This window comes from Nothobranchius furzeri, chromosome 4 (genome assembly GCF_043380555.1).
Source record: "Nothobranchius furzeri strain GRZ-AD chromosome 4, NfurGRZ-RIMD1, whole genome shotgun sequence".
Classification (NCBI taxonomy): Eukaryota; Metazoa; Chordata; class Actinopteri; order Cyprinodontiformes; family Nothobranchiidae; genus Nothobranchius; species Nothobranchius furzeri.
Genome location: NC_091744.1, coordinates 56,691,617 through 56,715,677, shown reverse-complemented (window position 1 = coordinate 56,715,677; position 24,061 = coordinate 56,691,617). Strand labels below are relative to the sequence as shown.

The following is a 24,061-nucleotide window of genomic DNA, read 5'->3' as shown; positions in this document are numbered from 1 at the left end:
GTCCAGCTTTGTGAGAGAAGGAGGGTGAGTCCATTAAGTCATTGTTATTTCATGTTTCAGGACATCCTCCCACATTATTTCTTTGCACATCTCTGACGGTAATGCTAACATGAAGAAAGTGAATCATCTCAAAGGAGTGACTAAAAAGGGAGGCTGCCCTGTGAATGAACTCAGAAGCCAATGAATGGAGCATCCAGAGTTCATGGCCTTCATGACTAATGCAATCATGCTCTGCAGTCACTATAAGAAAAGACAACGAGTAGTGTAAGTGTGTCTGTTACACACAGAGTTTATGGTAAAAAGCATTTTTTCTGTCTGTTATCTTTTTGCATCAGGAGGTGAGGTTGGAGAACACTAAAAGGTCTGTGGGCTACTAATCTGCTGCTGCTATTTTATTACATTTGCAGACATCTCTAGTATAAATGAATGCATCGTGAGTCGATCTCTGTGGGAAAAAAGCTCTGGTGCTCCTGTTTCAGGAAGTAGAAATGAGCCAGAAATGTGGGGGCAGAAAACGGCAGATTCTGGACTCTTATGGGACTTCCATACTAGCATCGGCTCTATTCCGCCTGGACTGGGTATGGAGTGTTCTCATCTGGATAGCCGGGGATTTCCCTGCATGCAGTCATTTTTTGAGCCTTCTTCTCGAGGTGATCTGCTTGGAGCCAAACTGGTCCAACACACCCACTGCCCACTCATTGGCCAGCTCAAATTCATGCCTATCATTAGGGGAAGCCTCCAATTGGAACTGGAGTGTTTGTCCTGAGGACTTTTTTTTTTCAGATCACCATTGCATTTTCTTTAACTTGTCAGTTTCTGCGTCCCCACCTCCTGCTCGCCGTATGGTTAGTTCTCGTTTTCTTAACGAGAGCACAGCTGGCAATTTTTCTGCTGCTTTTGATCCACCCTGTTCTTCTGATAACGATCCAGATTCCTTAACTTCTCAGTTCAACGAGCACTGCCTCTCCATTCTGGACAACATGTGTCCTGTCAGAACCAGATCAGGTCCTGCAGTGAACCCTACTCCCTGGTTTAATGACAGCCTTTGCAGCCTGAAGTGCCAATGCAGAAAAATTGTGGAAGAAAACCCATCTCAACGCCCATCTGCTGCACCTAAAGGATCTTCTGACATCCTTTAACTCTGCAGTCAGAGACGCTAGGGTTTTCTATTTCTCCAACCTGGTGTCCCAGAGCAAAGGGAACCCCAAGGTGCTGTTTAACACCATCAGCAGCATCGTCTCTCCTGCCTCTCCTACAGCCTCCATCCACTCTGTTACAGACTGTGAGAACTTTCTGTTTCTTTGTGGACAAAGTCAATAAGGTTAGATCTATCATCTCTCCTTCAGCCTTATCGCTGCCTCTCCCGACTCCACCCAGGCCCATCATCCTAGATAGCTTTGCTCCTGTTTCTTTGCCTGAGTTAACCAAACTAGTTAACTCTATGAAGACCTCTGCATGCCCCCTCGACATCTTATGGGCTCGACACACGGGAGGCGACAAACGATCGCAATCAGCGAAATTTGTCGCCGTCACTTTTATTACCTGACACACGGGAGGTGATCCGCGGCAGCGGCCAGCGGCAAAGCTGTCTACGCGTTCTGTTCCATGGCGAAATCGAAACTTCCGTTGTTCTGTTTGGCTGTGTCAGGTTGGAGGGAATTAAGGTTATTTAAGCGGTTCAGACTTAAAAAAGTGGTAGATATGATGTTTCACAAGGTGCTGCTAGAGTTATGTGAAATCTTACTTCTGATTTTACTTTATAAAACATAATAATAATCAACTTCTCCTTCATGTTTGCTCGGAGATGTACGGAGCATCCTGCCTGCTCATTGGTCAGTGAATGAAACCTCCGTTGATTGGTCCTCGTCCGAGCGACAGCGATGAAAAGTTGAAAATGTTTCAACTTTCTTGGATCGCGTCGCTGGGTCGCCTGTGCACAACACGTGCACGAGCGCAAAATTTCACACGCACGTTTTTCGCATTTCGCTTGGTAGGAGGGAGACCCGCGATTATCTCTTTGTCGTGCATGTCTCATTGAAAATGAATGGAGGAGAGGCGATGTCGCCTCCCGTGTGTCGAGCCCATTACCCTCATCTTTGTTTAAAAGTGCTTTTCAGTCCATCGGTCCCAGCGTACTCTCTATAATTAATGCTCCTCTGGTTTCTGGTCAGGTTCCTGCTTACTTTAAGAACGCTGTAATCCACCCGCTTCTTAAAAAACCGAGTCTCGACCCCTCTCTCCATAGCAGCTTCAGACCCATCTCTAAACTTCCGTTCATCTCCAAGATCTTGGAAAAGGTTGTGGCTAAACAACTCACAGCTGCTCTTGATGAACATAACATCTATGATTGCTTCCAGTCAGGTTTTCGTAGACCTCATTCTACTGAAACAGCTCTTCTTAGGGCCTCTAATGACCTTCTGACTCACAGTGATGCAGGGGACTGTTCTGTTCTGGTCCTGCTGGACCTGACTGCAGCCTTTGACACTGTTGACCATCACCTGCTACTGGAGAGGCTGAGAGACTGGGTAGGCCTATCAGGATCTGCTCTTGAGTGGTTCTCCTCTTATCTCTCTGAGCGCTCCTTTTCTGTGGCCGTCTCCAAGTTCAGGTCCTCCACCAACTCTCTTACCCATGGTGTCCCACAAGGTTCTGTGCTGGGGCCTCTACTCCTCCTCCTCTATCTGCTTCTTCTTCAGCACATCCTGAGCTCCTTCAAAGGAATCTCCTACCATCTTTATGTGGATGACATCCAACTGTACATCTCCTTTAAGCCCCATGAGATGTCTAAGCTGCAGCTGCTACACACCTGCTTAGACTCTATCAAAGCCTGGATGGCTGGGAGCTTTCTTCAGCTGAATGAAGATAAGACTGAGATCCTCATCTCTGCCCCAGACAAGCTGGTTCCCAAAGTCAGAGACTCTTGGTCAGCTTGCTTCTCACACCAAACCTTCTGTCAGGAATCTTGGTGTGACCTTTCACCCAGCTCTCACCCTGGATTCTCATGTCAGTTCTCTTGTTCGCTCTTCCTTCTTCCATCTCAGGAACGTTGCTAAGCTGAGTCCCATTCTGTCCCGCTCTGAACTTGAGACAGTTATCCACACCTTCATCTCCTCACGCTTAGACTACTGTAACTCTCTTTTCACGTGTCTGAGCAGAACCTCCCTGAACCATCTACAGGGGGTTCAGAATGCCTGTGCTCGGCTTCTGACCAAGTCCTCCAAACACACCCACATCACCCCGCTTCTCCTCCAGCTTCACTGGCTGCCAGTCAACTTCAGGGTTCATTTCAAGATCCTGGTTCTGGTCTATAGGGCCTTACATGGACAAGCACCATCTTACATTGGTGATCTTCTTAGTCCTTACACCCCCAGCAGGTCCCTGAGGTCCAGTGATCAAAGCCTACTGGTTGTGCAGCACCAGGCTAAAGACCAAAGGTGACAGATCATTTGCTGCTGTGGCCCCCAGACTCTGGAACTCTCTCCCCCTGAGCCTGAGATCAGTGGACTCAGTGGCCTCCTTTAAAAAGCAGCTGAAGACTCACTTGTTCAAACTGGCTTTTGTATGACCTTCTTCATCACTCTCTCTTTATTCAGCTCTCCCCACCTATTCCACCTTCCTCTGGATCCACTGATTTCCCTCTTTCCAGTTCACTCTCTCTCTCTTTCTTTACATTTTTTAATCACACTTGTCTGTTTTTTGCTCATTTTAAATATATATTTAAACCATTTTCTAAATTATTTTTTATAGTTTTGACATTTTTTGTTTTTGTGAAGCGCCTCGTGATTTTTATCTTGAGAGGCGCTATAGAAATGATACTTTCTTTTTCTTCTTCTTCTTCTTCTTCTTCTTCTTCTTCTTCTTCTTCTTCTAAGTATTAGAACCAGTTTGAGGCTCAGACCTGGAGGCTGATTTCCCTTTTTCCTATTCTCTCTCTCTTTTTTAACATTTTTTAAATCACAATTGCCTATTTTTGCTCATTTTAAATATATTTTTAAACATTTTCTAAATGCTTTTTTATATTTTTACATTTTTTGCTTTTGTGAAGCATCTTGTGATTTTTATCTTGAGAGGCGCTATAGAAATGATGCTTTCTTCTTCTTCTTCTTGGAACGAGTGAAGCCCTTGGGGGCTTCCCGCATGTGTGATTCATTATCATCCTGGATACTGAGCAGAGAAGTCGTGTGGCTGAAGAGCGCGTGCACACACACACACACACACACACACACACACACACACACACACACACACACACACACACACACACACACACACACACTGGGACAACTCACTTCTGATTGGATAACAGCAACGCAACTCTACCACTGACTCTTTTTGCTCTGCAACACTGATGTTTTTTCTCCACACTGAGACAAGCCTGATGGCGTTCTGTTGTGCGGTGGAGTTTCTATGCTAACAGTTAGCTTCTACTAGCTAAGACTCGCTCTACTCACTCCTGGATGCTGAACCAACAACAGCCTTCTCCTGTCGTGAGGCAAGATGGAAGGGTCCATAAATGTTAAGTGACAGTGTGATGTAGATCTGTGTGGGTTCTTCTGATTCAAACGTTGCCTCGCGCTGATTTGCTTTTGGTGGCTAAAATAGGGGTAAAAGACAATTTTTACATCACACGTGAAACTCAAAGAGACCGATCATTTCCTCAGTGAACCTGCTCTGTAAATCAAATCTAGATGACTTCAACATAATTTAAGGTATATCACCCTTTGATGATTCATAAATATGTAGAAACAAATCCAGAGAGAGTTAGATTTCTGCAGCAATGGACCCTGAGAAGTATACGTAACTAGCAAATAAACAGCTAACAACAGTAAGGAATGTGATCAGGAACATACTTAATATTTGAGCTGAAGTCATGTTAAAGTGGTGATCTTTTAAGTTTTTACACACAGCTAGAGAACAAATCTCTCGTTAAACTTTTAAATAATTCTCAAACAATCCTTTCCTGATGTTTGAAGCACAGAGGTGGAAATATTATGGTTTGTAGTTTCTGGGTTACCTGAAAGAATCAATAGACTTCTTTTGTTGTACTTATGTTTGTGTGCAAAGGAGGGAGAAGGGGAGAGCCGAGAGCCTTGGAAAAGGAGAAGAAAGGAAGTGACAGTGCTGAACAGGCGTGAAGGTATAATTGGACAAGGCTGTGGTGTTGCACATTGTTCTTGTTAACTGCACTGGTGCTTTTTGTGAGCACACACTGATCATGTTTCTTTGCTCTGCAATTAAAAACTAAAAGGGTAGTAACAACCACACAGCAAGAGCACTTTTTAATTGTGACAATATGTAAAAGGGCTAATTAAGCTAGCTGTGAAGTTTTCATATTGAAGGTATAGCAATCGATGTTTTTCTTCCGGGTGGATCACGTCAACCATTGGTCCACAAAAATGTCAATTTCTGGTGAAGCCAATCCTGGGTTAGTTTTCACTTCCTGCGCATGCGTACTCTGTGCAGCCCCGCACTCATGGAAACCAGGAAGAGGCTAACGCGGTCCAGTCCGCTCCCCACAGATGCCGCTGTTGCCGGTTTTCTGCTTGAGAGGTAAGCTAACGTTCTGCATGCTATTTTTAGACACTCTTATTACACATTACGGCCGGCAGCTACTTTTAAACAGGCGCTGGGAGAGTGTTGCGCAACGTGGAGAGGGCGGTTCTTTCCTGAAATTCAGAAACATCGATTGCTATACCTTTAAAGAATATCTTCAAGAAAAATCTCCCTAAAGTTATGAGAACATTTTAAATACATGAATTATTGGATGAAGTATTCTTTCTTAGTAGTGACTAGTTATTTTTTTTCTATATAGTCTGAAAAAAGAATGAATAAATAAATATAAAAAAAGCCAAAACTTCCCATTTTTCACATAAATAATGGTGTTACTGACTGAGGGGACAGAGAAATGGACAGATGGCTAGGTGGATGGGTAACAATTAATGGATGGTTAAGAGGACAGATGGATGAGTGTATAGGTGAATGCATAGGTGATTAATTAAATATGAAAAAATTGATGGATGATGGGTGGGTAATCTGTTCTGAAGATCTAGGAATCATCACTTTGCCGGTGGAGGATAAATTTGCAACCATGCTTACCTCTGGGCAGCAGGACAGGAAGGGCTTGATGTAAATATTGGAGTCGTGAACTTTCAGGTTGTGGTCCCCAAACCCTCTTGTGACCCCGATGGTTGCCAACACACGAGCCTGCAAAAGATCAGCAGTCTGTCAGTCCAGAAGCTCTACCGGGTTTCCGGCGTTTCTACGCTGAGTGACACATTTGGATGTAATTCCAAACAGCAAGACAGAGGAAGCTTATGAGGTAAGTTTTATTCCCTAAACCTGGTTATTAGGGTTAGGGTTAGGTGATGATGACTAGGCTGGCATCACTTACAGCCAGGAGAAGTGAGATGATCAGAGACCAGGCAGTTAAAAAGGGGGAGTTAAAGGGGAACTAGGCTGTTTTGGCTTGCTTTTTGCAGCCCTAGTGGCTGTTTATAGAAACAAAAGCAAAAACTATCTTCTCATGAAACGTCTCCCAGCCTTTCTTACGCTGGTTTCACACTGGAAGCGTAAGCTGTGTGAAAGGGCAGCAGAACGGTTTACTTGCGAACTTTAAAGCAATCATTTTCACACCGGGAGAGTCTTGGCAGCGGCATGGCTTCCTCACTCTGTTCTTTGCTGGACTCGCGAGATTACAAGATCCCTCGAGACTTCAGGTCACAATTTGTTTATGCAATCTGCCATGAAACCAAAAAGAAAGAAATGACGTTTGTTATCACTGTTTGATGTCATATATGATGTTCTTCTCCACTACCAGAAATAAAGCCATGAAAAACACACCGCTGCACTTCTGGAACGATGCTGTGAGTAAATAAGCCGTTAGGTCACATGTAAGCTTCATATATATGAAATTGCATCGCTGTAGTACTTTTATTTTGAAATTTACAGGTGATTTTACACTGAAACAGTGTGTGATTTCCTATCTAGCCCTGTGTTAACTGCGGAAATTGACGCATCCCAGAAACAGCATGCTGCAAAAACAGAACCCGATCCTATCTTTAGCAGCGCGCTGCTTCTGGGACGCATCTGGAAATTGCTGTCGCTGCTGGTATTAAACAATCCATAGACTATAATGGATTCTATCTGATGCAGTGAAGTTCTGCTGCCGTTCCGCGCCGCCGATGCTTTCAGTGTGAAACCGGAGTTAGTGCCTACAGGAGTGGTTCATCTATACATTAAACAAATCAGCTGTGTTTATGATCTAAAACATGCAGGAAAGGTGCTGGAAAGGTGCAGCGCCGGGTGTGTCAGATCCTTTTTTTCCCAACAGAGCGGCCCACCAGTCGGAAGTTGCAAGTGGAATATTCTGGCCACAGGGGGCGATAGAGGCTGGGTGGACTTTCATTAACACTGTGTGTCATTTTAGCACATACTGGCTCAAGAAAACGCTTTAAAAACATGAAAAAGTTCAAAAGGTATGCCTTTAAAAGCATTTCTTGTGCTTTTAGACCTCCATTTAAAAATTTATTCAGATAATGAAAACTTAAATTAAAAGTGTGAAAAAAAAGACCAACCCCCTTTGCAATCGGGCAAAATTCAATCTAATTCAATAGATTTTTTGCTCCCTTTCTTCCAGACAGACTATCTGCCTGCAAAGAATGAGCACGGGCTCATTCCTGGGAAACTGGGTTAATTGTCTCTCCTGTACAGAGCACATGGGGTAATAGAGGCCTGGTTAGAGATCAGCATGCAGCGCAGCGGCCAAACTCCTCCAGCAGAGCAGAGGGAAACATCCTGAGGTCAGCTGTTGAGTGGTGGGGCCCAGAGGGACAGCAGGCCAGGCTTTGAAGTGTCTCTCGCTCTTTTTCACACAAAAGTCTTTTCTCTTTGTTGGGCTGACCTAGGATTGGGACAATATTCAATGTAACTTGTACCAAGTTTTGTAACTTGGAACATGTTTCATGACACGTAACTTTGGATTCGTAACTTGTAACTTTAGTTTTCTAACTTGCAATTCTCAATTTGTACTTGTATTTCTTATTTGGAACAGGAACATTTCATTTTGTACATGTATTTTTTATTTTGTAAAATCAAAAATCTAACTTTTATTTTGTACATTTACTACTCATTTTGTAACATCAAACATTCATTCACAAACATGAAATTTTCGGTTTTTACCTAGCAGACTTCCAAAATAAAAAAAAATCAATGTACAAGTTTGAAATCAAAACTCTCAAAACACACATTTCATTCTACAGGTACAAACCTCAAATCTACAGTTACGGATCTTTTTGTCTCAATTCTAGCGTCAGTGGGAGGAACTTGGGTGGAACCAATGAGAGCACGAGTCTTAGCTACCAATCACGTTTCTCGAATTCCTGTCCAATCATTGGGAGAGGAGGGCAGAGTTCTGTCAGAGCTGCAGAAAGAGAGTTACGACAATCTTTGAACTCGCCGACTCGCGGTCACGTGGTTCATGGAGCTCTCAGTTCCAAACATCCCAGCACCGTAAGTCAGTTTGAACGGCGTATGGTGGGACAAATCACAAAAATTTAATATCACATTTCCCCTGGTGATTTGTGGTAATTATTGAATAATATTAAATATTATATTATATTATGTCCTAACTCCTTCACAAAGTAGCCTATTTATATTTTTCCAAGCATTTGTAGGAAGACAAACACCTGTGACTGTTCTACATTACAGGAACACGACAGTCCTAACACACTGTAGAACATTTAGACCACATACATTACTATAATATAATATAGCAATAAATTTGATGTAGTAATGCAACACACTGCTCTAATATAAGCATATTTAATAACTTTAAGTCCTACAAGAAGCCCTAAACTCGAGTTGTAATATCCATTTTAAAGTGTTTATTGAAAGCTAGAATTCTGCTCCAGCTTACCGTGAAGAACATATGTATCTGTTTATACTTTGAATGATGATCTATTATGTTCAGTAGAATACATTTTACAATCATTACTTTATATTTTTATGTGAAGACAGTACATGCATCTATAACCCAGTTTATCGGGCTTCTATAGCAACTAATTACAAATAAATTTTCAGTAAAACTGTATGGTTCATCACAATAAAGTGTGTTATTTGTGAAAAAATGAACACCAAACTTGTACAACATGTATAATAGCATTTTTAATAAAGCATTTTACCAACATTGTTTAGTCATTACATATGCACAAATAAGCTGAATCAATAAATTTGAGCAATGTACTCAAGACCTAATGAAACCCTTTTGAATAACTATATTTTGATTATTATTCAAACAAAATGTGTCCATGGGTTAAAATTTGAAATGACTAATTTTAGGATTGGATAAAATTTTGAAATGTAATTTTACATCTCTATAATTTTAGTTTAGTTCAATATTTCTATACGTACAAAAATAGTATTTTAATAATCCCTTTATAGGTTGATTATCTTACATGGTTGGCTGCGCTGCATATAGCAATCGGTCTGAGGGAGGAATCAGAATTATGGCTTACCCAAAGATGCAGAGAGAAGAAGAAAATGGTTGGCTCAAGTCAGCAGGAGCAACCTCACCATGACCAGAGATCACAATAACAAAAAGCTGTGTGCAGTGAGTTTAATGTGCACTCTCAAACGTTTCCTATCAAGGCTCTACATGTTCTGCTCTCAACTACACAAGGCTGCAATTAAACTGTTAAATGTGGCAGGAAATAAACTACAGTAATACACCACTCTACAGGCACATTGTGAGGAGGGACAGTTTACTAAGCTTAGGCAAGGTGAGACTCAGGGCTGATGCTGTTCCAACCATGTTTGTTCATCGCCCTGAACCAAGGAGGAGGAAGGACCCCGTAGTGAGAAGTACAGCAGAACCACTGCATGTTGGTCCACTGACCAGTGACCACACATATTGTACTCAAGTAAACTGTGGTGTGAAATATTAGACATTTGTATTAATTTTATTTTAAAAAGATTCTTTATTCTAACAGTGACATTATAAATTCAGAGAATGAGGAAAACAGCAGCAGCAATGAGGCAAATGAGGGAAAGTGAGAGGGGACATAAGATGGTATCAGGAGAGAGGGACATCCCAGGAAGCCATGAGGAGCCGGCGTCAGGGCCAGGAGGAGAAAGGAACAGGCTATGCAACCAGGGAACCCAGCTGGAAAACCTAAGGGAGGAAATAGAAAATCAAAAAGGCCGTACAGCTCGGTTTTTCAGTGGGTTCAACAGGCTACAGTTTTCTTCAGGTCATGAATATCCCTCTGCCTGATGTTAGAACCCTGCAAAGACAAGTGCAGCCCATTAACTGGAACCAGGTGTGTTAGGAGGTTTCTGACATGCTCAGTTTGAAGGTTAAAAATCTGACAGAGATGGAAAGAGAGTGTGTGCTTACTGTGGATGAGATGGCAATCACTCCAGGCGTGCATCACTCCATCACAGACCCAACTGGGTTTTGCCACCACCGTTGTTCCTGGTCAGCTCTCCGCTCAGCCACTATGAAAACATGAACATGGACACACAACACAGTTTAACCTTTAATGGTTACATAAGATTTTTGTTTTAGTATTTTTTTGACATTTATTTATTGATAGTTGTGTTACTGTTAATTCTTATTTCTTGTCATTCCTTAATAACAAAATTGCAAATGCTAGTATTATAAAGCAAATGGAAATGAGCAGTTTTATGGAAAATGTCTCATTTTTCAAAGTTGTGTTCGACTACTGTTCTTGAAATATCGTAATTCTATTCTTATTACTTGAGTCCACAAAACAGAACAACATATCTTCTTACGTTCGTAATCCTGTTTGTCTCATGCTTCAGCAGTTTGTTGTAGTCAGTGTTATTAACTGAAAAATATTAAATAATTACTTGTCTTCACAATCACATTTTCTTTATTATTGGTATCTCCATTTGTGCTTCCATTTCTGATGCATCTTCGTGTTGATACAGCAACCAGCAACGTATTGTAAAAAAAATCCCTAATAAAACTAATAATGTAAAAAGTTTATAACCTATTTCCAACTGTGGGGAATATTTTTAAAACATAGAATCAAACAAGCTGAAATAAACCCGTCTACAGCTCGTCCTCCTGCTCACAACCAACAAGATGCACACAATTAGCTCATTAAAGGTTATCTAGCTAAAACTGGCAACATAAAATATCATCGTTGGCTTATTTTCATACGAAGCGGTTAGCTAACGCTTCACAATGCAACAAAATTATGACATTTCATCAACTTACCGGAGAAAATCCTTCCGAAACACCGAAAATGAACTACGGTCAATGCAGCAGAGGGGCTGTTTGGAACTATTCGAAGCTACATGAACCACGTGACTCCCGCATTCCGTGTCGTAACTCTCTACAGCTCTGACAGAACTCTGCCCTCCTCTCCCAATGATTGGACAGGAATTCGAGAAACGTGATTGGTAGCTAAGACTCGTGCTCTCATTGGTTCCACCCAAGTTCCTCCCACTGACGCTAGAATCAAGACAAAAAGATTTGTAACACTGTAGATTTGAGGTTTGTACCTGTAGAATGAAATGTGTGTTTTGAGAGTTTTGATTTCAAACTTGTACCTTGATTTTTTTTTTATTTTGGAAGTCTGCTAGGTAAAAACCGAAAGTTTCATGTTTGTGAATGAATGTTTGATGTTACAAAATGAGTAGAAAATGTACAAAATAAAAGTTTGATTTTACAAAATAAAAAAATACATGTACAAAATGAAAATTTCATGTTACAAAACAAGAAATACAAGTACAAATTGAGAATTACAAGTTAGAAAACTAAAGTTACAAGTTACGAATCCAAAGTTACGTGTCATGAAACATGTTCCAAGTTACAAAACTTGGTACAAGTTACACTGAATATTGTCCCAATCCTAGCTCCATATATAATAATAATGCATTGAACTTATATAGCGCTTTTCTAGACACCCAAAGACGCTTTCACACACTCTCACATTCACACACTGCTAGTGATGGTAAGCTACTTGTAGCCACAGCCGCCCTGGGGAGGTCTGACAGAGGCGAGGCTGCCATTTGGCGCCGTCGGCCCCTCTGAACAGCACTAACACAGGCAAGTTTGGTGAAGTGTCTTGCCCAAGGACACAACAGCAGGATACCCCTGGTGGGAGCTGAAATCTAACCCATGACCCTCCGATCATGAGGCAACCCGCTCTACCACCTGAGCTACTGCTGCTCCAGATGTCCATCTCCACGCCTCCTCCATACTTCAAAAGATGAGGGCAGAAACATGGGCATGGGTAAAACCTGGTGGTGGCTGCAGAGAGCACCACGGGGTGACATCAGCCTTGGTCATCAAACTTAAACCTTCCTTATATAGGAAACATTTTTTCTGATTGGCTTAATGAACTGACCTGTATTGGAATATTTTATTATGTTAAGTGTCTTGAGACAACTCTTGTCGTGATTTGGCGCTATATAAATAAAATTGAATTGAATTGACTGCAGCCGTTTGCTGATCAGAAAAGTCCTTTGCTTCCAGTCACAGAACGTTGCGCTCTAGGATGATGTCTATGCCAAAACTACCAAAACAAAGAGTAGACTCACTTATGCAGCCCCACTAACATGTTTGACCAAGCAGTTACATGACACAGCATTTCCCCCCATTCAGCCAATGAAACAAAGTACAGAAATATAATTTAATTACTGATAAAAAGAAGCAGAAACTGCTTGGATGGTCTGTTAGTAACCACAGCTTGCCCCTTTGTCTAACTAATTCCATGACTATCATCCAAACACGGAGGACAAAACTAAAGCTCAGAGAGTCAAAATGGTCGAACATCTATTAACGTGAGGCTGAGGCCTTTCTCCAGAGCTAGCTCTGAAGTCACGTGGCTCTGATGCTCATTAATTATTCAGATTTTTAAGCATTAAATTCCACTTGAACAGAAGAGTTACAAAAATCTTCACCTCCCTCAGAGCTGTAAAGTAGATCTATTAAACCTAAAATGTTTTTTTTTAACCAGGCTGTAAACATGTTTACTTCTGCTGTGAATTTGGCATTTTTAACATGGGAGTCATTGAGGATTTGCTCACTTCTGGTGCAGGCCCCTAGTGGACGAACTGCAATTTTAGATTTTACCCTGATCTGTTTGCACATGATTATGGATGAATCACTCAGGTGCATCGATATCTAGTCAGGTAAGTGGAAATTGTGATAGAGTTATGAACCTTTAGTGTCCCCCCTCCCGCATTACTCATGGTAGCTATGATCACAGGCGAGCCTCTCCAGGTCACAGGAGTAGTGAGTGGTTCTTACCTTCTTCCCCTCACCGAAGATCAGAGGGAACTTCAGGTCATCATCCTCTATAGTTTTATATGCCCTGCACAAAGAAGAGAGGGCACTTTATTGTTTTTATGGCAGGGTGTGTATATAAATATAAACCCTGAAGATGGATTGCATCATTTGCCCCCCTCAGGCCTCCTTCTGCTGAGGTACCTTTTTCAGTAAGAGACAGCTTCATGTTTAGTTTCATGTTTGTTTCTTTATAACTGATCCTGGTGGTGAAGACCATACCTGTAGATCCATGAGACAGTGTGTGTGTGTGTGTGTGTGTGTGTGTTTCTAAAATTCAGATGTAAAACAGATGAATGATGCAGGTGGATTCACGTTCCCATGAGTGATCCTTAAACTTCCTGTCCTAATGAGTAATTTGGTACGTTCACACCAGGATGATGCAGGCACAGCAGATAATGCAAAAACTGTGACTGACCAAACAAATAAAATATCATCCCAGGTCCTAGGGTGTGCTGGAGTCTTCAACATATCAATGGAGGTCAAAATAAACAAGTACAGAAAAAAAGCTGAAACTAATGGCGAAGTTGTAATCGTGGTAGTCTAGTGATAAAGGCGCCTTCCTGCTATCTCAGTTTTGCCACGTGCTGACGAGGGTTAGAATCCCGGCGGTGTATTCAGCCAGTTAAAGCAGATTTCATTATTTTTATTTTTATTTTTTTTACCGTGTCCTGTCTGGCTGTGAAGCAAGCAGAATTGATGTCTGAATGCTGGTGACAAGCCTTACAGATTTATTCTCAGGTGGAGCATCAAAGCGTTTGCTTTTAATGTCACGCCTGATACTTAAAACTTTATTGTTATTGTTGTTGAATGCTTTGTAATTCCGACCAGACACGGAGACAGAGGTGAAAGAGAAAGGAAGAGATAAGGTGGAGAGAGAGGAGGAGGAGGGGGGGGGGGGGGGGGTTCCACAAAAATAAACAATGAACAAGAGTCTGCTTCTAGACCTGCAGAAAAAGAAAACAAAACAAAACAAAAGGACACAAAAAAGGGACACAACAACAATACAACAAGATCTACCTATCACTGCGTCAACTTGATGAAAAAAAAACAAAAAAAATATATATATAATCAACATTGCTTAACTGAAGAATCACGATAATAAATCACAGTGCATTAAGTGCCCACCATAGTCTTAAGACCTGTGTTTAACATACCCAAGCCCATACTTTTGAGAGCACCATGTGAGCACCTGTGTGTGTACACGCGCTTGTTTATGTAAGGTTTCTCTATAGGAGCGTCCAACAGAGAGTGTGAGGGACCACAGATCCGCCCCCCAAAGATGCGCAGGAGACGGGGGGAGCTCCAAGTCCCAGAGATCCAGGCGTTGCCCCAGAATGCAGGAACCCCAAGGAGACTGAAACCAGAAAGGCCCCCGCCCCCCTCGAGAGGCACAGAGGATCGCCCCGGGGGGCCACAACCAGCAGCCGGCAGAGTCCCTGGAGATATCAGCGGCAAGCCCACAGGCCCGCCCGCAGCCTGCCACCCCCTAGCCGGCCGAGCCCGGGACCCAGCGACCCGGGACCCAGGGGCGACCACCCCCGCCGGGGACCCAGCAGAGCCCAGGGACCCAGACCCCACCAGGCAGCCACCGGGATCTATCAGGCAGATGCCAAAATCTTAAACCCCCAGACCCGGTTGCCACGAACACTCAGGCAGACCATGGCACAAGCCCTCACACCAGGTGTGGCAGGGGGAGGGGGGACAAAGATCTATATCATCAAGAGAAGTTCCAGGAGAGGGGAGGACCCAAAGGCCCCACCTGACATATACAGTCATACACAAACACAGTCACACACTCCCTCCCTCATGCTCACACATGCACATACAACCCAAGACTTACAAAAATGCACGCCGGACACTCACTCATGCTCCCCATACACACCCTATTAACTCTGGTCCCGGTACTGCTGCACATGGGGTACAACCATCACCGGTAACCAGAGTTTGACCCTTTCTGCTGGGGTGCTGATGAGCAGACTCCCCCGCCCAACGCTGAGCACAGCAACCCACCACCCCAGACCCCAACCAGACGGCCAGATCTCCCTCCTAGCCTCCAGCCCCAGAATCCTAGCAACAACAGAGGTGGCCAAGACCCCTAGTCTCCCTCCACCTGCTCCAATATAGTGTTGTGTGATCATGAGGTGTATTCCATGGCTGTGGTGAGTGGGCAGTGCGGGCATCATCCGGCATATGCCAGCTGATGCCACCGCACCACCCCACTTACACCCTCAGCCATCAGTGTCTAAGTGCGGTTTAAAATTGGAAGTGGGCACCGGCACTCGGGAGGAGGCTGAAATATCCCCCTGCCAAATGCCGTTGAATGTGCTCACTCCCAAGGCCCTAAGTGTGTGTTTGTGTGGAATGTCGTCAGTGGAAGTGTATAAGGTGCAAATAAAATTGGGGGGCAGGTTGCCACAGGAATGCGGAAATGGGGTCCATACCCGCACTCCCTGACTTGCCCACCCACCAAGGTCCAATGTGTATGTTTGTGTGATGATGTGAGGGAGCAGGAGGAGAGAAATATGCGGGGATGGGGAGGAATGGCTGGTTGGGCTTAGCCCTCCAGGGAGCCAGCTCCCCCACTGGCCCCAATAGGCACCTCTGTTGTCAAACTGCCACCCAGGGCATGGAGACCCCAGCCCATCCTGCCAGGGCCCAAAGCAGCAGCATTACAGAGCCTCACGGAGTCTGAGGGCACCAACCCAGCCCCATCCCAGCAGAATATCTATGCCCACCCCTGCATTTGCACAACTTCCAGAATATATAAAACATGGGACATCCAGGTAAGGTTTGGTCCTCCCCCTCCTGGACCTCCCCCTCCCCTGTGATGGAACGGCAGAGGAGCCAAGGTCTACCTGATGCCCCCGAACCCGGGCCAGGCACTGCTGCGTGTTCCTGCCTTCTTCCCGGCAGCATACATGTCAGGACCCGACCCCCAAGGCCCCGCCCAGATCCCCACACGGGGCCGGCCACCCCCAAGATTTCATGTTTTTATATTTTAGTTTGATTGATTATTTTCTGTAAAACGTTTGTGTTTTTAAACATCTTTGAATGTGGTCATTTCCATGCAGCATTTTAGTTGGTTCACTCTGCTCACCTCACATGGACTCACACTGGCTAAAAAAACAGAGAAAGTAAAAACAAAAAACAAGCAGATTAGTCCTTATATTTGAAACCGTTTACCAATAAAGTACTGAAAACAACAAGTGCAGCTGTAAAAGAAGGAAAAAGCTACTGCTCAGACTGGGATGTGACACACACACTGACCACTAGACCTCTAAGACGGTGTTTCCAAACTTCTTTTGACTTGTGGACCCTTTGAGCTGTTTTCGTGTAACGCAAGTACCCTCTTAGTCAATCCTGTTGAAGATTCCCCAAAAGTAGAACGTACAACTGATTATTAAATGAAAACCTCCATAACGCTGAACCACGTCTCACTTCTTGTCTGAATCAGGTGAATTATTTTACTTTAACAATCCCTATGCAGGGTCCAGAAAGAAAAGACTCCATGTGGAAACTTTCTGGAGCTCTGCATCCGCACCACAGCAGGTGTAAATGCTCTGATTGGACTCAATGATTTCTGATCCATGTGAAACAGAATCGCATCCATTCTGCAGTTGGTGTGATGGCGGCTTCAGGCCCTCTCTCAGTAGCAGCTGCAGCCCTGCTCTGGTTTTCCTTCATGTAGTGCTTCTAAACCTTAGTCTTCAGCACCCCTGTGTCATGGGTCGAGGTGAGTCCTCCCCGCTATAACCTATCTCTGAGTTTGTTTCCAGGTGGGAGTGGTGGAGAGTCATCGGCTGTGTTCAATCTGGGATCACCTGGTTAGAGTTTAAAAGGAGGACTGAGACAACACTATGCCGGATGATACTAAAATTTGGGTATTTCCAGCCAACTGAGAAACATCCCTAGGTTTTGTGGTGTTCAATTTGAACTCTTGTTGTAGGGTTTTGTTCAGCAAATTTTTCTCTTGCCTCAGGTTCTTGCTTGTGATCAGTGCTGAAGAACCACAATAACCCTCTGGAGCACCTCAGGCCATGTCCTTCCTCCTCTCTGACCGACCCGCTCTTCCACTGCTCCTGGGCTCAGGATTAACTCAGCCCAGAAGCCCCTCCCCTATTCTCGCTTCCCTGGCCACCCCGTGCTGATTCTTCATGTCTTGGGTCAGAGCCCTGCCCCCAACCATGATACCCTGTCCTACAGGTTTCAGGTGTTTACCAGTTTCCACAGATCTGATCTAAATGAACGAGTGATTAACAGGTTTCTGCCGCACTTGATGTCATCCTGAGAAGACAATGGAAATATATAAATCAGGAGGATTGAAACAGAGACATGGAAAACATGCAGACTAGGGGGGTATTTGATTAAAAACTTGTTTATAAGTCATTTGGCCAGGAATGGGCCATATGGCTAAAATCTATATATCACAATATAGTCTTTTCTTTTATTTATTTATTTATGTTAAAATGACTGTTTTTTACATTCTCGCATATCAGATGAATTTCAGCAGAACAAATACTTCTAAAAATGATTGAAGTTCAAACTTATTTTAAAAAATACAAAACCTTTCAGGTAGTTTTTATGTTGTTATGATTCATTCTCCAAACAATGCAACACAAAAATCCTCATCAAATCAATAAAGATGAAGACATTTAAATGCGATGAACATTATTAGTAGTTTGAATTGAAGTGAAAAAGGTAAAACCGAAACATTTCTTCCTACTTTCCTCATTCATTTAATCACTTCATGTTTTTTGTTTTCTCATAGAAGAGTGCTGCTTCACTAGTGAATAACTGCAGGTAAATGATGCTTTGCTTGAGCGTTTTTAATGAGCGAAGCAGCTGGTGTGTTTATCATGTGTTAAAAAAACGGCATTTAGGAAATTAGTGTTAACGAGCTATCAACGCAGATACGAGGACTGAGGATGTTTCTCTGTTCAACATCAGCTCCTGAAACCCAACCTAGGCCTGTTTAATTGACGTTACCCCATCTTCAGTATTCCTTAATCCATGCACTCTGCATGATATAAATATAGTGTGATATCAGCCATTTATTACTGTGCATTACTTTATTTGAGTATTCATTAATCCCAACACATCCCAGCACAAATATATATTTATTTATTTTTTTTACCATGGCACAGCAAGTGCTGCCATCATCTGGGTAATGAAATATTAATTTTTTCCGCATACCTCCTGTAATGCATTCACGGAAAGGGGTATGCACACCCCTGGTTGGGTACCAAGCCTGTCACATGACATTTGTCGCCTAAGCCACATTTCCTGAGCTGGCCAGGGGAGACAGGTTTCAGACCAGAGACTAGCAGGACTAACAGGAAGATGGAGCGACATACAACTTATACATCAGACCGTTTCAGGAATTTCAAAATAAAATTCTAAATTTGCAACTGAAACAGGAAAATGCATGAACGCTGCCAAAAATGGGTTTGAGGGTATTTTTCATAAGGAAACAACAATAATATGCGCTAGAGCATGCCAAAAAGTAGATTTTCCATCTTTTCTTCACCTTTATTTATTTAATTTATGATTGTCTACTTTTAAGAGTGGGGGGAAAAACATGTGTGGGAAGTTTGTCCCACCCTTCTTTACAGATCGTTTTAATTCTGTCACATTGAAGAGATTTTCAGTAAAGGCCTGTATAGGATCAAAGGTCTCCTAGACAGCAGAATTCATGATTCCATCAATTCATGAAGCAGTTAAGGAGCACCAGACCACCACACAGCCATCACCGTGTCTGACTGATGGTGAATGTTTAACAAGACACACACCTTCCAGAAAGTTTTACTCTCGTCTCTTCGCTGAATATTTTCCCAAAGGTCGAGATCATTGGGATATTTTTAGGCAAATGTAAGACAAGTTTTGTGTTTGGCTTTGGAGAGCAGACTCGTTTGACACATGTCATTCTTACATCATGCACCTTTAAATAGAATTTTGGTAACGCTTCCTTTTACAGTCCCCTAATTGCGAGGTACCTACATGGTAATTACATAGTAAGTTAAAGTGTATTATTGTTTCTGGGTTCTTAAACAGTAACCATGTAACTCAGGTTCAATTTTATTTTTTATTTTTATTAATCATTCCCAGTAAATACTGCTTTACACAATAATTACACTTTATTACAGTTATACACTTTAATTACACAATAATGCACTTTAACTTACTATGTAATTACAATGTAAGTACTTAGTAATTAGGGGACTGTAAAAGGAAGCATTACCAGAATTTCCTATTAACTCGGTTTTTCTATGGCTGATATTGAAATCTGTTTTCTACAAACATAAAACCTTTTGTAACTCAGTAGAATCAGTTACATTCGTAGATTAGGATTATTCTTTATTTTAGTTCTAATTATAGAGAAAATGGTAGAAGAAAAACACACAGAGATGGTTTTAAAAGCTAAATCTGGTCTTTGCTTACATTTTGTGATACACCCCCACTCCTACACCCTACCCTGGTGTATTCAGCTGGCACGTAGCAGCAAAACAGGATAGGTTTGCACATTACTGCTGGTTCCACTCAGAGAGACCATATGTTTCCACCTTAGGCAAGCACTACATTGCTGCACTCAGCAGTTTTGGAGCTGTGCACAGCAAAGACACCTCACAAACACACATCACGTCTTCAGACTGAGACATTCAGAGAGAAGCATCAGGAAAACAAAGAACTATATTTCTGCTGCTTGATCTCTCCAGATCTCTTCTTTGTTTCAAGAGAAGAGATACCGACTTGCTGTCAGGATTTCAAACATGTTTTGGATGAAATCCCTGGAGCCTGCTTTTGGGGACGCTTTCTCTCTTGAGATGCGTGTTTAGAGCAAACCCAACCTGTCTGGAGATGAAACCCACAGGCAGGATGTGAATCTAGTAATGATACCTGCTTCCCTCCACTGGGACACAAAGTCCAAAACCAACAAGGCAAGCAAAAGCAGCAGGGTTTGAACACAGCATTGAGTATTTTCATCACTGAGGGCTGAATATGTTGCAGAATGTGACTAGCCAAGTGGAGGAGAAGGGAGGAATACTGAAAATCAGGGCAGCCACAGGGTTGGAGGAGCGGGTGGGTGTGTGCCATCTTCTCCGCGGGTGACTTATTGCCAGCAGGAGAGAAGAAGAGTGATTTCATCCTGCTTGGTACAAAGAGCAGCAAATGAAAGAGATTATCAGCGTGTGCCTAGCATCACAATTTCTGTGCACACATTTGTGCACTAGCAGACACACATTCCTTCCAGCAGACTGGGGTGACATTGTGGTGATGAGTCAGATGAGTTGGTTTCAATGCACTTTCTGGTCAGCCTTGATGAGTTTGTCAGAGATTAAATGGAAGCAAGGCCAGATGAAATGGCTGTGACCCAGCAGCCTGCTGTCAGTAAAAAATGGTACACAGGAGATGGGAGGACCAACAGAATGGGTGGAATTATAGCTCTTCTGCTAATTCATCACAGTGACGTCCATCAGTCTCTAAGTTCAGGTCCCAGAGTTATGAGGATAGCTTCAGCAGCAAGAGGAGTAGAGGCTCCTGCAACAGATGGAACAGAACCCTCAAAGTCCAATGGAATTCAGCTGGGATCCCAGGAAGTGACTGTGACCAACTAAATCCATGGAAGAACCATAACCAGTTCTCCAAGAACAAACTTCTTGCAAAAATACTCTGAAAACGTTACGCCCACGGGGAGTCTGTTGAATTTGAATAATATTTTCTAATGAAAATGTGAAGTGCAGAAAGTTGAAATATGTATTTATTCATTTTTAACTAAAATGTGTTTGAGACCCAGTCTTTTCGTAGCCCAAAAACACAAACAGAAGAGGAAAGGTGTTAAAGGTGGAATATGGAACAATTACATAAAAAGCTATATTTCTGAAAATAACACCTCCACTGGACGTTTAGAGGTGTGCAGAATAAAAGTACAGTAATTCTTTTAAAGGGACACTTTGCAACTTTTTCATATTTTTATATCATTTTCTTGAGCCAGTATGTGCTAAAAAGACTCGTTACTGGGTTAATGAAATGCCACTCAGACCCCACCAAACTCTGCTTCCAGCACATCTCCTGCATGTTTTAGATCATAAACAGAGCTGATTTGTTTGCTTTAGTTATGAATCACTCCTGTAGACACTAATGAAGGTTGTGGAGACGTTTCAGCTGTTAGATTAAGATGTTGAAAAGACAAATGCACAGCAAGTAGATACGTTTTTCTTTTGTTTTAATTACAGATTATATATAACGGACGGTAGGGGATGCTTAAAGCAAAACCGCTTAGTATCCCAGATGTGGTTGACTTAAAGTGACAGTGTGTATATTTCCTGGTGATTGGGGGCAGTAATAATTTTGGAGTAAGACCTTACCAACAGATGAACATTAGAGTCAAAAAGCCCTGGGGAGTGCAAACTTTAGCAAAATAACAAGCACATCAGACTCCCTTTCATCACAGGCAACAAGTGAAGAGGTAAATGTGTAAAACAACGGCTCCCATCTACCTGAATCCTCTTGCAAAGGCTTACGTCTCGGCCCGGCCGCTCCGGTCATCACAGGATCGTCGGCTAGCGGTGCCTACATCACGCTCAGGACAATCCAGACTCTTCTCATGCATCGTTCCACAAATGTGGAATGACCTACCAAGCACTACTAGAAGCTTTTGAAATTTCAAGAAACTCCTGAAGACCCTGCTCTTCAGAGAGCATCTTCTTAACTAGCACCCTCGCTGCACCCGTCCCCCTCTCTCTACCGTCCACTCCTTGTTCCCTCCTCTCCATGATTGATGTCAAGTTGTTGTTATTGTTGTTGTTAGCCTCAAGGGCAACATGCCGATTATCACTTGTAAGTCACTTTGGACAAAAGCGTCTGCTAAATACATAAACATAAACATAAGAATGGCGGAAGTTTTGTAACCGTCTGTTACAAATCAGTAAATGCGTTTCATCCTCATGGGTTCCCGTAGAAGGAAACATGGCATCTAATATGGGGTCGCCCAGAGACTTAGACCCACTCCCATGTATTTTAGACCTGATTTTTATGGTTGTATGTTATGAAACTGCCACTATTTCTCAACAACTGGGCATCATTTCATTCATTTTCAACAACACTTTGATGGACATTTCCAGAAGTTAATGGTAAAAACTACACATCGTCTCTTTAAAAGCCATTTTTTAATAATTATTTCTGATTATAATCAGTCACTGAGTTGCTCCTGCAGGCTGAACACAAAAATAGTTTCCCACACTGTGTTTATGTTTACGTCTACTAGCCAATAGAGGTAGCCATTGCAAGGTGCCAGTCAGGTTTGGCAGAGTGAGGCTGGCACTGTGGAAAATGAATGACTCGGCAAGTCAAGCAGCTGCTTCTGAGCCCAGAAGATGTCATTATACTTCTTAGAAAAGGAGCAACCATAAAAGATCTAAAAGCAGTGGTAGTTTGGGTGCAGCCTACAACAGATTGACCCAAATAAAACATTTCACTTATTGGCTGCAAACCTGGTATCCCGACGGCTGGAAACCTTGTTCTATTGTTGCTACTACAACCTCAACACACTAGATGTTGTTCATGTCCCTTATTCAACCTTTAAATGTTGGGCCAAACTGTTTTAGGACTTCATAGTTTGTGTTTTTGCAGAAGTGTTTATGAGTTCATAAAACGGTCTGTTTGCAGGAATAAAGAAATGAGGCCTCCCCAAACCACCACCCTTTACAGCAACTGATTCTAATGATTTTAATTTAGTCCAAGTCTTCAGTCTGCAAGTCTGTCAATCCATCCATTTTCATCTGCTTATCCGGAGTCGGGTCGCGGGGGCATAGCCTAAGGCGCGAGGCCCAGACTTCCCTCTCCCCAGCGACTTGGGCCAGCTCCTCCGGGGGAATCTCAAGGCATTCGCTGGCCAGGTGAGAGACATAGGGTGTGTCCGAATCCACAGAGAGGATGCTTGTAAGAGTGCGATGACATCACAGCGCAGCGACAAGTACTGTCCGAATTCCAAGAATACTCATTCTCGCATCCTCAAATGTGTCCTCGCTCCGCCCACATTTCGAGGACGGGTCTGTTGTATCCTCACAGAACAAGGCTATCCCAGCATGCATTGCGCACCGGCTGTGGATTTTCAACAGGAAGAGAAAATGGGGAGAGCTACGAAGTTTTAAACGTAAGTTTGTTAGAAACTAGCCATAGAAACCTAAAAAGCTTAAAGCGGTTCAGTTTATAGACATTTTTCATTTGTATATTTGTTCTTTAAATTACATTTTAGGCAGGAATCAGCCAGAACGAGTTTGTATCGCGGGTCCCAGTTATTCCCGTGTGTGTGTGTGTGTGTGGCAAATTAAACTTGTCATTTGTTTTAAGGACAACGGAGCAAAGAAGCATTTTTATTAAGCTTAGAGGTGAAGAGTGAAGCTATTTACACACACAACCACAGAAGTTCTTCTGTGAAAAGTAGTTTTACATTCAGGGATTTACACAGCTGACATGTTATAATGAAGTAAAAAGTTTGTGTGAAGAATATAATTTTTATCTTCTCATGTGGATAAATGTAAAAATGTGTTTATTGCCTTTTTGTCACCTGTGGTCTCTGATTTTCTCTGTAGGACTGCAGGTGTCCAGGGTCAGGAGAGGCTTTAACTGGTGGTCCTCCTGGGAGAGAGGCCTTCTACTGTTATTATGTTAATGTTATGTAATGTCTTGGTTCTGTTCAGTTTAAAGAAAAGCAGCAGGAAATAGTTAAATAAAAACTACAGA

The 24,061-nt window shown here is 42.7% G+C and overlaps 1 protein-coding gene across 2 annotated transcripts in view; it reads right to left on the bottom strand.

Moving 5' to 3' along the window:
* Positions 1–24,061, bottom strand: part of ppm1h (protein phosphatase, Mg2+/Mn2+ dependent, 1H) — a 98,393-nt gene that overhangs the window by 5,080 nt on the left and 69,252 nt on the right. For both annotated transcript variants that reach the window (XM_015976003.3, XM_070550292.1), the window contains exons 7-8: positions 13,283–13,346; positions 6,097–6,204 (exon numbers count right to left, since the gene is read on the bottom strand). In XM_015976003.3, the coding sequence (XP_015831489.1) occupies positions 6,097–6,204; positions 13,283–13,346 (172 nt within the window). The remainder of the gene's footprint in view (positions 1–6,096; positions 6,205–13,282; positions 13,347–24,061) is intronic.